Below are 14,268 nucleotides of genomic sequence, written 5' to 3'. Positions count from 1 at the left end.
CCGAGTATTGCCCAGCGGCACGGGCGGGGTGCTCGCCTGTGCCTTTAAAGCCGGAGGGGCGGGAGGCGGAGCGGAGGCGGAGGGCGGAGGGAGTCGGCGCAAGATGGCGGCGGGAGGGGCCCAGGCTGCGGCTCTGGCCGCCAAGTGAGGGGCGGGGGGGCCCGGGGGCGCGCGGCCCGGTAAGCGGGGACGCGCGGGGTTGGGGGTCGCCTTCCGGGTGGGAGAGGAGGTCAAAGTAGCGCTTGGGGCGGAGCAGAGGGGGGCGGGGTCCGGTGTGGGCGGGGGTAGGCAAGGGGCGGAGCCGAAGGGGCCGCGGAGGCGGGTCTTGAAAGGGGCGGGGCCGAAGGGATCACGGGGCGGGTCTTGAAAGGGGCGGGGCCAGGGATAAGAGGGGGGCAAAGGGGCGTGGCCCGCGAAAGAGCGGGGGGAGGGGGTGGGGGGGGTGTATGGCCTAAGGGGAAATGAAGAGAGGGATGGGTTTCAGTATAGGAGCAGACCTGTCCTCCTCCTAAAAAAAGGGTGGAAAACACTAAAAAGGTAAATTTTGGAAAGTCGGGCTCAGGGAAGTGGGAAATTCCAAGGGGAGGTATCCCACTCCACAAGAGCACCTTATGTTTCTAACCTCCAAGGAAAGAACACTGGATTTGGAGTCAGTACGCCTGAGTTTATGGGCGTTACCACTTACTGGCTGTGTGACCTCGGATAATCTCTTAATCTTTTTGAGCCTCAGTTTCCTCATCTGTCAAATGGGGTTGAGAGGACTACCTACCTCACAGTGTTGTGGAGAGTTACTCAGATAGCGGGTGTGACGTGTTTTCAAACTGTAAAGAGCTATGTCATTGTGAGATATTATCTTTCTTCTCTTTTTTTCTTCCCAGAGACCCCCCCGGCCGCCCTCCTTCTTCCTTGTTCCTGTGGCTGGGGGGGTACCCCCTCCCTCCACACCATGGAGCCATCTCCTCTGTCTCCCAGCGGCACAGCGCTCCCCCTGCCTCTATCGCTGGCCCCGCCCCCACTGCCCCTGCCTGCAGCGGCAGTGGTCCACGTATCCTTCCCCGAGGTGACCAGTGCCCTCCTCGAGTCCCTCAATCAGCAGCGGCTGCAGGGCCAGCTCTGTGATGTGTCCATCCGGGTGCAGGGACGAGAGTTCAGGGCTCATCGTGCTGTCCTGGCTGCCTCCTCCCCTTACTTCCACGACCAGGTCCTACTCAAGGGCATGACCTCCATCTCGCTGCCCAGTGTCATGGACCCAGGCGCTTTTGAGACTGTCTTGGCTTCGGCTTACACTGGCCGCCTCAGCATGGCTGCTGCTGACATTGTCAACTTCCTCACAGTGGGATCTGTGCTCCAAATGTGGCACATCGTGGATAAGTGCACTGAACTCCTCCGCGAAGGCCGGGCCTCGGCCGCCACCGCCACCATCACCACTGCGGCAGCCACCTCAGTCACTGTCCCTGGTGCTGGGGTCCCGTCAGGGAGTGGGGGCACCATGGCCCCTGCCACCATGGGCTCCATGCGCTCCCATGCCTCCAGTCGGGCCAGTGAGAATCAGTCCCCCAGCAGCAGCAACTATTTCAGTCCCCGGGAGTCTACTGATTTCTCATCTTCCTCCCAAGAGGCATTTGCAGCTTCTGCAGTGGGCAGCGGGGAGCGTCGAGGAGGTGGCCCTGTATTCCCAGCCCCTGCGGTTGGCAGCGGGGCTGCTACTTCTGGGAAGCTGCTACTGGAGGCAGATGAGCTTTGTGATGACGGTGGGGATGGGAGGGGTGCAGTGGTCCCTGGGGCTGGGCTCCGGCGGCCCACGTACGCACCCCCCAGCATCATGCCACAGAAACACTGGGTATATGTGAAGCGAGGGGGAAACTGCCCAGCACCAGCGCCCCTGGTTCCCCAAGACCCAGAACTGGAAGAGGATGAGGAGGAGGAAGACTTGGTGTTGACCTGTGAGGATGATGAAGATGAAGAGATGGGGGGTGGCTCTGGGGTTCCAGCAAGGGGAGGACCTGAGGCTACCCTTAGCATAAGTGATGTCCGGACCCTGACTGAGCCTCCGGAAAAGGGAGAGGAGCAGGTCAATTTCTGTGAGTCCTCCAATGACTTTGGCCCCTATGAGGGTGGGGGTCCTGGGGCAGGGCTTGATGATTCAGGGGGGCCAACCCCTTCCTCCTATGCCCCTTCCCACCCTCCGAGGCCCCTGCTTCCCCTCGACATGCAGGGCAACCAGATCCTAGTCTTCCCATCGTCTTCATCCTCCTCCTCCTCACAGGCTCCAGGCCAGCCACCAGGGAACCAAGCTGAACACGGGGCAGTGACCCTGGGGGGTACGTCGGCAGGAGGCCTGGGCGTGCCAAGTGGCGCTGGTGGGACCACTGGAGGGACGGGCAGCGGGGATGGGAATAAGATCTTTCTGTGCCACTGCGGGAAGGCCTTCTCCCACAAGAGCATGCGCGATCGGCATGTGAACATGCACCTCAACCTGCGGCCCTTTGACTGCCCCGTGTGCAACAAGAAGTTCAAGATGAAGCACCATCTGACCGAGCACATGAAGACACACACCGGCCTCAAGCCCTACGAGTGCGGCGTCTGCGCCAAGAAGTTCATGTGGCGAGATAGCTTCATGCGCCACCGGGGACACTGTGAGCGCAGGCACCGCCTGGGTGGGGGCGGGGCCGGACCTGGACCCGGGGGGCCCTCGGGACCAGCCTTGCCGCCCAAAAGAGAGTCCCCCGGGGTGGGCGGGGCCAGCGGCGACGAGGCGAGTGGGGCCACGCCCCCGTCCAACCGACGGGTCTGGTCCCCACCCAGCGTCCACAAGGTAGAGATGGGCTTCAGTGGGGGCGGAGGAGCAAACTGACCCAGCAGGCTGCTTGCGGGTAGCTTTCGGGGAAGAGGGAATAGGGATCATGAGCCAGGGGGCGCTGTGGCCCCCAGGTGATCTCTCACCACGCTGTCTTCCTTATCTCTATGGACTTGTATATATTCTGCAAGGGGGAACCACGTTGCACCATCGGCCACCCATTCCACTCCTCAGCCCCTCCTCCCCAAAGTATCCCCGGAACTAAGCCCTCTCTTTCCCTCAGAAGGGTACACTGAAGCCCCAGCTCCAGAGTAGGGCGCATACGGTGGGTGGGTGGGTGGTGGGAGAGGGGGCCTGCTGAGCATCCTGGAGTCACAGGGTCAAGAGTCAGGTGGTTATAGTCTGTACCTAAAGTCTGTGTTTGTATCGTTGTGGGGACCAGGCCTTTGAGCCCCACCCTTGTCCTAGAGCCCACCCCAGTCCCCAAAGGATGTGCCCCTTGTTTCTACCCTAATCCGTCCCCTCCACCTTGGGATCTCCCAACTAGATTCTCACTGGGGAGGGAGTGGAGACAAGTAGGGAGTAAATTGTAGTACAAGGTTTTTATTTTAAATCTTATTTTTTTTAAACGGTCATTAAAATATTTATTGGTCATTTCACTTGGCTTCCCGACAACCCGTATGTGTTTGCTGAGGACCTAGCACGGGTGGGGGAAGGCGGGGTAGTGGTTCTCCGCCAAGTGAATTCTGGGGGGAGACGACTGGGGCGCGGGGTGGAGGGGAGGGCCGGCCTATGATTGGGGAGGGCTCTGGGACTGGGCGGTGCTGGGTGGTCCAGGAGGGCAGGGCGGGGCTGGGGTTCCCAGACCTGAACTGAAGAGGATGTTCCGGGATCCCTACTCGGCTCATAGGGGAAACACCTGCCCCCACACGCGCCCTCACCTAACCAGAGCGGCGATTGCCTCCGCCCCTCCCGCTGGCCTTTAGAGTAAAGAGAAAGTGAAAGGGGAAGAGCAGGCTACGGGACTGAGGAGATCGCGGCGCCATGAAGCTCCTGTCCTTTCTCCTCGCTGTGGTTTTGGGTGAGCAAACGCCGCGACGCTTTGCCCAGGAACCGGGGGTGGGGGGCGGGGGAGCGGAGGGAGGTAACCCCGCCACATGCCTGACGCCGGGGAGGGGGCGGGGGGTGAGGTCGGGTCGTCTGACATCTTGGCCGCGCCCTCACTCGCGCGGCTGTTCCCCCCAGGCTTGGCGACCGCCGTCTCGGCGGGACCTGCGGTGATAGAGTGCTGGTTCGTGGAGGATGCGGGCGGGGGCCGCCTGGCCAAGAAACCCGCGGCACTGCTGCTGCGCCAGGGCCCGGGGGGACCACCTCCACGGCCAGACCTCGACCCCCAGCTCTACCTCAAAGTGCATGGTGAGTCATCCCGGACTCGCTCCCAACTCTGTCGCCTGCACCGAAACCCCGTCCTCTTTAGGTCGCGCAGTGACCTCGGGCCTCAGTTTCCCCCTCTGTAGAATGAGTCTCGTTATCTTCAAATTTCGCGCTACCGGGTAGTCTGTGCATTTGAAAATCCCTTTCCTGGCGGTGACTCTACAGCTGCAACTCCCTTCTCTCGCAGACCCCGCGGGTGCTCTCCAGACTGCCTTCAGGCGGTACCCCCCAGGCGCCCCCGCGCCGCACTGCGAGATGAGCCGCTATGTCCTGCTTCCCGCCTCGGTGAATTGGGCCAGCGGCTTGACGCCGGAGCAGAGCTGCCCGCGGGCCCTGGACGGGACTTGGCTCATGGTCAGCATATCCAGCCAGGTCCTCAGCCTCTCCGGCCTCCTGAGACCACAGTCCGAGCCTCAGCCGGAGCCCGCTCTCATCACCATGGCAACAGGTAGCTAGGGAGGGGAGGTGGAGTGAATGGGTAAATTCTAAGAGTCCAGATTAGCTGGTGACTCGCTATTTGGACTTGAGCGAGTCATTTCCCACATCGGATCTGTTTTCTTATTGTAAAGCGAGGCAGTTCGGCTGGAATTAAAAAATCTATCTTTACCGCTTCTTCTAGCTCCTGCCCAGTAAAAAACCCCCAAACCACCAAAAAAAACAAAACCCTGCTTTTGGGGGCGGGGCTTTGTGTAGGAAGGGCGGGGCTTTGGAGAGAGGCGGGGTTTCCTGACTCCAGACCTTAAGAAACTAGTCCGGCGACGGCGTGGGGAGGGGCTCAGAAGCAGGAACTTTTTTCTCCTCTCCTCCCAGATCTGTATGTTGCTAGACACCCCCACCTTTGTGGTTCACCCTGTTTCGAAAACCTGCCTTCGAGCCCCACCCGGCCGGTCCCGCGCTGCGGCGGTCAGCAAAGGAAAGGCTCTTGCGCTCAAGCGCGTTCACTTCCTCTGACAGCCCCTTTCCTACGGCGCGTGGGGATGCGCTGACTCTGTGGTCACCAAGTGGTGGGCTGGAGCGGGGGGAAGAGACACGGCGGGAGACTTGATGGTTCTCACTGCAAGGACCGCTTATTGCATCGTGCAACGCAGTGTGAGGCCCAGGGGTCAGGCACTTTGCTGGGCTGGGGCGCAGAGAGGGAATGGGCGGAAAAAGCAAGAACTGGGGAAGATACGACCGGGCTATCTAAGAGCTCTCCCTTCTCGCCGCGGAGGGTGGGTAGGATGTGAGTAGAGTCTTCGGCTTCCCTCAGTCTTGTGCGATTTTATGCAAAGGACACAGCCTGACCGGCAGCTCAATTCCAGCCAAGCCCTGCACCCTCCCTTCGGGAGCACCTCCCGCCACCCTCCTCTCTGAGAGAGAATCACCCACAGGACCAGGGAAACGGACTCAGCACCCACTCTGCAGCCTTCTCCTCTCTCTATGCCTCATTTTTAGTCCCCAGACCCCACCGTGGGGAGGGGCAGAGGCAAACTGCTCCTTGTGGGGACGGTGGCTCTCTCCAGCGGGAAGAGGTATTTCCCGGGCTGCTGGCGTCACCGGGGGTGGGGCTGGGGTGAGAATGTCCTTTTCTCTCTGACTCTGTTTTACTAAATGTAAAATGTAGATGCTGTTTCCCATCTTTCCGTTGTTGTGACTATCAAGGGAGACACTTTGTTAATTTATTCACCGATTCAATAAATATTTATTAGCACCCAGAATAAATTAAGGCCCGGTAGTTCTCAGTCCAGGCTGCAAACACGAATCCTCTTGAAGTTTGTAAAATATGCTAAAACCTGAGTCCCACTCCAGGAGAATTAAATGAGAATCTCTCCGTGGCCCTGGGCACTTTTAAGGGTCACAAGGGTGATTAGATGTAGATTCTGCTGTCACGAAGGCTCTAGGCAGATTTGTCATGGGTTATTGTAATGTAGATTAGGGAGCGACTTGGGCCTTGAAAGAAGTGAAGATAGGAAGCCATGGGAGTGCCCGGGGGAGATTATCTGTGTCTCACAGATGGCAGGGGTGGGGGGTAAAAAACTAAGCGCTGTGCTCAGGCTTCCTTTTCAAGCATTTCTGCTTGACTAGGGACTGATGAAAATAAAAGTTGTTGTTTTAATGTAAAATTAAAAATGGCGTCTTTCTGGGGCCACAGATCATTGATAACTTTGCTAATATAGGTTTATATATTATTTCTTATCAAATGAATTATCAAATACATTCAATTGTTTGTTGACAAAGATACTTTGTTAACATACTTTGTGTGTGATATTTAATTCTCATCATTCCTTTAAAACTTTGTTATGGAAAATTTCAAAGATACACAAAAGTGGAGAGAATCGTATAATGAACACCCATACACCCATCACCCACTTGTATAGTTATTACATTTCACCAAATTGTTTCATCTACCCTCCTCCCCACCTTCTTTTCTTTACTGAAGTGTTTTAGAGTATATCCCAGGCATCATATTCTTTTATTCATAAGTACTTCAATCTCTGTTAAATAAGGACCGTAAAAAAAATACAACCACAATACCGTCCTCATACCTAACAAAAAATAATTCTTAATATCATTTAATTCCTAGCCTATATTAGAATTTTCCCAATTGCCTCAATGATGTTATTTCACGATTGATTTGCTCAAATCAGGATCAAAAACAGGTTCAAATATTCTATTTGGTTGCTGTATCTGCTCGGGCTGCCATAACAAAATATCATAGACTAGCGGCTCAAACAACAGGAATTCATTTTCTCAGAGCCCTGGAGGCTGGTAGTCCAAGATCAAGGTGTTGGCAGGGTTGGTGTCTGGGAAGAACCCTCCCCTTCTGGTTGCAGATGGCTGCCTTCTGGCTGTGTCCTCACCTGGAGGAGAGAGAGAGAGCTCTCCTGTTTCTTCTTCTTCTTATAAGGGCAAAGCTCTATCAGATTAGGGCTCCACCTCATGACCTCATTTAATCTTTATCACCTCCTCACAGCCCCTATCTCCAAATATCGTCACATTGGGGTTTAAGTTTTTAACATATGAATTGGGGGCGAAGTCGGGGTGGGAAGTACATAACCGTTTTGTCTCTTAAGTCTCTTTTATTTTATAATTGCCCCCTTCCCTTTCGCCATTGATTGGTCATTTGTTCTGTAGAATTTCCCATATTCTGTATTTGGCCAATTGTTTCCTCCTTGTGTCATTTCCCTCGTTCCTTTTTCCTCCATATTTCCTACAAATGGGTAGTTAGATCTAGAGGCTTGATTAGATTCGGGTTTAATTTTTTTTCGGTAATATTTTATAATAGTTGTTACCTTTCACTTTTTTAACAGAAAAGTAAAAACTTATATAATACAAGCAGCAAAAATAGGTACAGATTTCCTCCCTGTTCTGGCCCTGTTGTATTTACATTGGTATTTTTACAGAGTCCAGTTTGTGGGATCTAGGTGTAAAATTGCTTCAATAGCCCATTAATATTAAGCACTGTTAGCTTAAGGGTTAAATTGTAAAACCTTTAGGTTTTGTGTGTTAATCCTATGGGTTGCTTTTGCCAAGTCAAAGGTATGTTTCTGGATTTTGATAAACTAAATGAAATTGCCTTGAATGAAAGCAATCCCATGAGGTTGAGAGAAGTTTAGCCTTGTAGGCCTCAGAAGCTAGGATTTAAAATTACATAAAGATAATCACAAGAGAAAAAACGATTACTTCTACCTGGAGGACCCAGACATTTCTAGGAGGAAGTAACTTGCTGGACAAGGAGTATTTAGATGTTTGGGAGAAAATGGGGAGGGACTTTGTAAACTCAAAGGAATCTTATGACCAAAGCAAAGAAATGCCCAATGATTAGAGTTTCTACTGGTTACAAGAAAGGGATTCTATGGGGCTGGTTCTTAGGGTGCAAGAGAAGTCTGGAAAGGTGGGTTGGGGGCTGGATTATCAAATGCCCTGAAAACTGGGCTTTACAGCTGATAGTGAACCATCAGGAGTTTTTGTGTGTGTGTGTGCCAAAAGCCTGTTGTTTTACTTGATTCTTACAAAAGGTAGGCAAGGGTCAGATCATTGGAGTAGTGGGGAAAATACAGATTAAATGATTTTCCCAAGATATGCAGCAAGTCTGTGATGATGATGATGATAGTAGTGAAAATAGTTATAGCTAACATTTATCGAGCATTTTCTGTTCTAAGCACTTAATAGGCACAGTCCCATTTACTCCTTTCAACAACCATAGGAACTAGGTACTGATATTATCCCCAGGTCACAGATGAAGAACTCTGAGACGCAGAGCAATGAGGTAACTTGCCCAAGTACCCACAGCTTGTAAGAACCAGGGCTAGGAATGGAACCTGGTCCATCTCGCTCCAGCCTGTGCCTTTAGTTGCTGGCTTCCTGGGTAGCTGGGATATTTAAGCAGGCAAGTGACCAGATCAGACTTGTAGCCACACTGTTTGGCCACAGTGTGGAGGACGAATTGAAGGAGAGAGAGAGACGAGGATGGGGAGACCAGAGGGGAAACTGTTGTAATTATCCAAATGTATGTTGATGAGAACTCGAGTTGGAAACAGATGTGAGATGTATTTGGCAGATAGAATTAGGACCCAGTGGGGACAGCACATAGCACATTATATTTGGCAATTTGCTCATCTGTCTCCCTTATTAGACTGTAAGCATTTTGAGGGCAGGGACTACCTCTCTTGTTTACCACTTTGTCTTCTACGTTGAGTATACTAGGTGCTCAATAAATATTAGTTGAATGAATGAACTAGACGAAGGAGTCTGAGTGACTCCCAAGTGTTTGCCTTTAGTGTCCGGGGGTGGGGCTGGTGGTGATCATTCATCAAGGCAGGGAAGATGGGTATGGGGGTGGGGGGTTGTTGCAGAGATGCTATTGAGTTGCGGCATGTTAAATTTGTCTGGCAGACAGTTAAGTGTAATCACAGCAAACACTTTGTAGATTTACTGTGTCCTGGGCACCGTTCTAAGCACCTTTCATATATAAGTACCTTTGTTATCCAGATTCAGGAACTGAATAAATCTCGGTAGCAAGAGGTATTAAATGATTTAACCCTCACTACAACTTAGGTACTGTATCATCATTATTATCCCTATTTAGGAGATTAGGAAGCTGAGCCATGGAAAAGCAAAGTAACTGGCCCAAGGCCATATAAACAGCTGCAGCTGGGGATTAACCAGGGCAGCCAGGCTCCAGGCACTTAACCAGCTTACACTGCCTCAGTAGAGCATAGAGGCCTGTGTTCAGGTTTAGGCTAGAGCCAGAACCTTCCAGAGTCAGTAAGTACTCTGTGCAGCACCATAGGATTGACCGGCATGAGTCACCACTGTCTTCACCAGCAAACAAAGAAAGTCTTGGCTCTTCAAGAGTGCTGCATGGTGGGGGCCAGCCCGTGGCAAGTGGTTAAGTTCTTGTGCTCTGCTTCAGTGGGCTGGGGTTCGCCAGTTCGGATCCTGGGCATGGACCTACACACCTCTCATCAAGCCATGCTGTGGGGCTTTGGGGAGGAAAAAAAAAAGAGGAGGATTGGCAACAGATGTAACTCAGGGCCACTCTTCAAAAAAAATCATTTAAAAAAAAAAAAGAGTGGTGCATGGAGACTAGACTGGTTCAGGTTGTGTCAGAACTGCACCTGGATCCCCCTGTCCCCAGAGCTCCAGGGGTCTATGTGTTCAGAGCAGCCTTCAAGGGCCACGCCCACTCACTGTCCCCTTCATCTCTAGACCTCTCTGCTCACTCTCAGCCACATTGGGTCCCACCTAGTCCCAGAGCAAAGGGGGTTTGCAAGGAGGGCCAGGAGACGGTGAGTATCAGAAAAGGAGGTGTCCTCTGAGGGGTGGGGAGTTGAGTCCTTCCGATAACTCCATTTCTCTATTTTTTTCTCCTTCTTTCTCTCCCTCATGCCCCTCCCACTCCTTCGTCTCTCTCCCCATTTTCCCCAGCTGTGCTGACTGTCTTCACCCACACCCCCAGCCCTCGAATCCGACTGGGAGAAGATGCTCTGCTGGACTTGAGCTTTGCCTACGTGCCCCCCACCCCTGTGGCCGCTACATCTCTGGCCCCAGGTCCCCCTCCCTTTGGGCTGGAGTGGCGACGCCAGCACCTGGGTAAGGGGCACCTGGTCCTCGCTGCAACTCCTGGGCTAGCTGCGCAAATGCCAGCTGCCCAAGATGGGGCAGTGGTGTTTGCTGCTTGGGATGATGACGAGCCGTGGGGTCCATGGACTGGAAATGGGACCCTCTGGCTACCGGCTGTGCAGCCCTTCCAGGAGGGCACCTATCTGGCCACCGTACACCTGCCATACCTGCAAGGGCAGGTTACCCTGGAGCTCGCTGTGCAGAGTGAGTTGGGGAACAGGGGTTCCCACTGGTAGAGGGTAGGCACTGGGATTATGGGGCCACCATGATGGGGGAGGGATGGTGAAGAGTGTGGGGAGATAGATTGGGGTCCCTGGGAATCAGAGGGTCTTTGGGATGAAGGTTTCCGAATCTGAGGGAATAGGGGTCCCTGAGAATGGGGGCTTTGGCATGGGGATTCCTGTGAAGCACCAGTGGGGAGTCAGTGGTTTCTGCGTCCTGGAAGAAAATATCCAAACGTCCCTCAGTTTGGGGGAAGCCAGAGGGCAAACTGAGAGTCTCTGAGAAAGGACAATGTGGTTTGATTCCCCCCTTGCTCCTTTCCTGCTCTCTCCCCAGAGCCCCCCAAGGTGTCCCTGATGCCAGCACCTGTTGTATGGGCTGCCCCCGGGGAGGCACCTCCGGAGTTGCTCTGCCTCGTGTCCCACTTCTACCCCCCGGAAGGCCTGGAGGTGGAATGGGAGCTCCGGGGCGGCCCAGAGGGCGGTTTTCAGAAAGCCAAGGGACAGACTTGGCTCTCGGCCCTGCGCCACCACTCGGATGGCTCTGTCAGCCTCTCTGGGCACCTGCAGCCGCCCCCGGTCACCGCCGAGCAGCATGGGGCGCGCTATGCCTGTCGTGTCCACCACACCAGCCTGCCCGCCTTGGGACGCAGCGCCGAGGTCACCCTGGAGGTGGCGGGTAAGAGCCAGGAGGATCGAGACGCCGGGGGCGGGCGATGGGGGAGATACTATGAAACTCACCCTCGTCGCTCCTTCTGCCTGCCAGGTCTCTCCCGGCCCTCCTTGGAGGACGGCATAGGCCTCTTCCTGTCTGCCTTTCTCCTCCTTGGCCTCATCAAGGTGCTGTGCTGGGCCGGTGAGTGTGAGCCCCACCCCGACAGGGACCCTCTACTGACTGGCCGACACTCCCTGCCTGCTCCCAGAAGCCTGACCCTCACCCCTCTGCCCTACCATATAACATAACATCCCTTCTCAATAACATAACATCCCTTCTCATTCTCTCTCCACAGCTGCCTACTGGTCCACTTCCAAGGATTCAGAGGAGAAGGTAACAGCGCTCCACCTTCCCTTCCCTTTCCCATCTCATTTGATCCCCTCCTCCCAACTTCTCACCCACGGAGGGAGGCTGCTGGCATCAGTGGGCAGAACCCGGACTTGGAATTCACACAGACCTGGGTTAAGTCCTGCCACTACCATTGTAACTGTAGGAGCCCTTGAACTTTACTTCACCAACACCTCAGCTGCTTTGGGTGCAGGGATAAAAAAAATTACTTAGGCAGTGGTGTCCCACAGAAATATAATGCAAGCCACATATGTGAATTTAAATCTAAAAATGTAAAAAGAAACAGATAAAATTAATTTTAATAATACACTTTATTTCATCTACTATATCAAAAATATTATCATTTCACATATAATCAATATAAGAAATTATAGTCTTTTATTCCATTCTAAGTCTTCAAAACCAGGTGTTTATTTTTTGTGAGGAAGATTGGCCCTGAACTAACATTTGTTGCCAATCTTCCTCTTTTTGCTTGAGGAAGATTGTCGCTGAGCTAACATCTGTGCCAGTCTTCTATTTTATGTGGGACGCCACCACAGGATGGCTTGACAGTCGGTGCTAGGTCTGCACCCAGGATCTGAACCTGCCAACCCCCAGCCGCAGACACTGAGCCTGTGAACTTAACCAAGTCACCAGGCAAGCCCCAAAAGCCAGGCAGAAAACACACAGGAAATGTGAGCCCCATTCTTCTCCCACTCTCTGTGCCCATGATGGTTCATTTATCTCTGGACTGACCATGAGAACTTCACCCTGCTTTATAAAACCCAGAATTCCTCACCTCTTTTTTTACTTCTCTTCCAGAAAGCCCAGTGAGAGCCCTCACCACCATCCTGGGGAAGCCACCATCATCTCTGGTCTGAGCTACTGTAGTAGCTCTCCCAAATACTGTGCCATCGTCTGCTCCTGCTCCCTCCAATCTCCTTCCATTGCGTGGCTGGAATGCTTTTTTTTCTTTTTCTTCTTCTCCCCAAAGCCCCCCAGTACATAGTTGTATATTCCAGTTGTAGGTCCTTCTAGTTCTGCTGTGTGGGATGCCGCCTCAGCATGGCTTGAGGAGCAGTGCCAGGTCTGCGCTCAGGATCTGAACTGGGGCTGGCCCGGTGGTGCAGCGGTTAAGTGCGCATGTTCCACTTCTCAGCGGCCCGGGGTTCACTGATTCGGATCCCGGGTGCGGACATGACACTGCTTGGCAAGCCATGCTGTGGCAGGTGTCCCACATTAAAGTAGAGGAAGATGAGCACAGATGTTAGCTCAGGGCCAGTCTTCCTCAGCAAAAAGAGAAAGATTGGCAGTAGTTAGCTCAGAGCTAATCTTCCTCAAAAAAAAAAATTAAAAAAAAAAAAAGGATCCGAACTGGCAGAACCCTGGGCTGCTGAAACGGAGCAGGCAAACTCAACCACTTGGCCACTGGCCCGCCCCCTGGAATGCTTTTGTAAAAAACACAAATTTATGGCATTCACTTTCTTGGAGCTCTAGGGCAGTGGTTCTCAAAATTTTTGGTCTCAGGACCTCTTAAAAATCATCAAGGACTCTAAAGAGCATTTGCTCATATGAGTTATAACTATATTTATTGTATTAGAACTTAAAACTGAGAAAAACTAAAACACAAGAATACACAAGCACCACAAGCACACATTTCATTAACTGTGAAGGCAATGTCAATACACACGAACTTCCGGAAAACTCCCATGTACATGTTTTAGAGAATGATGGTGAAATAGGTAAATAACATCTTAGTATTGTTATGAAAATAGTCTTGACCTCGCATACCCCTGGAAATAGTCTCAGGGACCTCTGGGGCAGGAACCACACTTGGAGAACCCGTGTTCTAGAGATCAAATCCACTCTTCTTGCCTTGGCCTCCGCCTCTCCCGCGCTGGATCAACTGCTTACCTCTCCACCCCACCTAGTGCCCTCTGGCCCTCTTCTCAGTGCCCTCACATCGACGGCTATGCCTTTCCTTTCCTTCACTGGCCTCCCGCCCTCCCCGGGGCCCAGTGCTCTGTTCCCTCTGCCTGCTCCACCCTCGCCCTCCCCGGGGCCCAGTGCTCTGTTCCCTCTGCCTGCTCCACCCTCGCCCTCCCCGGGGCCCAGTGCTCTGTTCCCTCTGCCTGCTCCACCCTCGCCCTCCCTGGGCTCCAGATCAGGTGAGCCTCGCCATTCCCCTCAGACCGCCGCGTGCCCCTCTTGTGCGGCTCACCACGGCTGTGTTTAAGTGACTGCGCCAGTCCTTCCTAAATGCCTGTCTCTTGTCCCGGACTGTCGGCCCCTCGAAGGCAAGGACCGGCCTGTCTGTCCACTGCTGTAGGCCCCGCGCCGCACACGCCTGGCGCCCACTGGAGGGCGCTCAACATAAGAAATTGGAGTCTTTCGTCCTAAGTCTTCAATAACAGGTGTTGGATCAAATGACTATGGGACGAAGGAAGCGGCGGCTCGGCTTAGGGACTTCTGAGGAGCAGGACGGTCGCCCAGACCGACGCGGGGAGCGGGTCTAACATGTGGGAATAAAGTTGTGTTCCAGTGCTTCCAATGGGATGTGTCATTCTACCCCGGTTTCCCCTGTCCAAGCGCAGTGGCTCTTCCAATCACCTCTGGTGCCTTCCAGTCACCCCGACCTCTCAAACGCCTTGGCGACACCCAACGCCCCT

General features: G+C 53.4%; 2 protein-coding genes across 2 annotated transcripts; both read left to right on the top strand.

Moving 5' to 3' along the window:
- Positions 1-71: 71 nt before the first annotated feature.
- On the top strand, positions 72-3,456 carry ZBTB22 (zinc finger and BTB domain containing 22). The gene is made up of 2 exons (XM_070584367.1): positions 72-179; positions 879-3,456. Exon 2 carries the CDS (start codon positions 947-949, stop codon positions 2,852-2,854), a length of 1,908 nt encoding a protein of 635 aa, XP_070440468.1. The 5' UTR covers positions 72-179; positions 879-946; the 3' UTR covers positions 2,855-3,456.
- An 11-nt stretch (positions 3,457-3,467) lies between these two features.
- TAPBP (TAP binding protein) lies at positions 3,468-14,150 on the top strand. The gene is made up of 8 exons (XM_070584369.1): positions 3,468-3,878; positions 4,043-4,213; positions 4,419-4,679; positions 10,142-10,540; positions 10,895-11,236; positions 11,324-11,413; positions 11,568-11,605; positions 12,422-14,150. The coding sequence occupies exons 1-8, from the start codon at positions 3,842-3,844 to the stop codon at positions 12,431-12,433; spliced, it is 1,350 nt and encodes a 449-aa protein (XP_070440470.1). The 5' UTR covers positions 3,468-3,841; the 3' UTR covers positions 12,434-14,150.
- The last annotated feature ends 118 nt before the right edge of the window (positions 14,151-14,268 follow it).

Source organism: Equus przewalskii, chromosome 19 (genome assembly GCF_037783145.1).
Source record: "Equus przewalskii isolate Varuska chromosome 19, EquPr2, whole genome shotgun sequence".
NCBI lineage: Eukaryota > Metazoa > Chordata > Mammalia > Perissodactyla > Equidae > Equus > Equus przewalskii.
The sequence above is the reverse complement of the archived record's forward strand: the minus strand, read 5'-3'. Positions and strand labels throughout refer to the sequence as shown.

What these genes read in the sequence shown, in the direction of transcription:
- ZBTB22 (XM_070584367.1), top strand. Translation starts at nt 947, where the DNA reads ATGGAGCCATCTCCTCTGTCTCCCAGCGGCACAGCGCTCCCCCTGCCT.
- TAPBP (XM_070584369.1), top strand. Translation starts at nt 3,842, where the DNA reads ATGAAGCTCCTGTCCTTTCTCCTCGCTGTGGTTTTGG. An exon ending in TCTCATCACCATGGCAACAG is followed by an intron (nt 4,680 to 10,141) that starts GTAGCTAGGGAG and finishes CATTTTCCCCAG; the next exon opens with CTGTGCTGACTGTCTTCACC. An exon ending in CAAGGTGCTGTGCTGGGCCG is followed by an intron (nt 11,414 to 11,567) that starts GTGAGTGTGAGC and finishes CTCTCTCCACAG; the next exon opens with CTGCCTACTGGTCCACTTCC.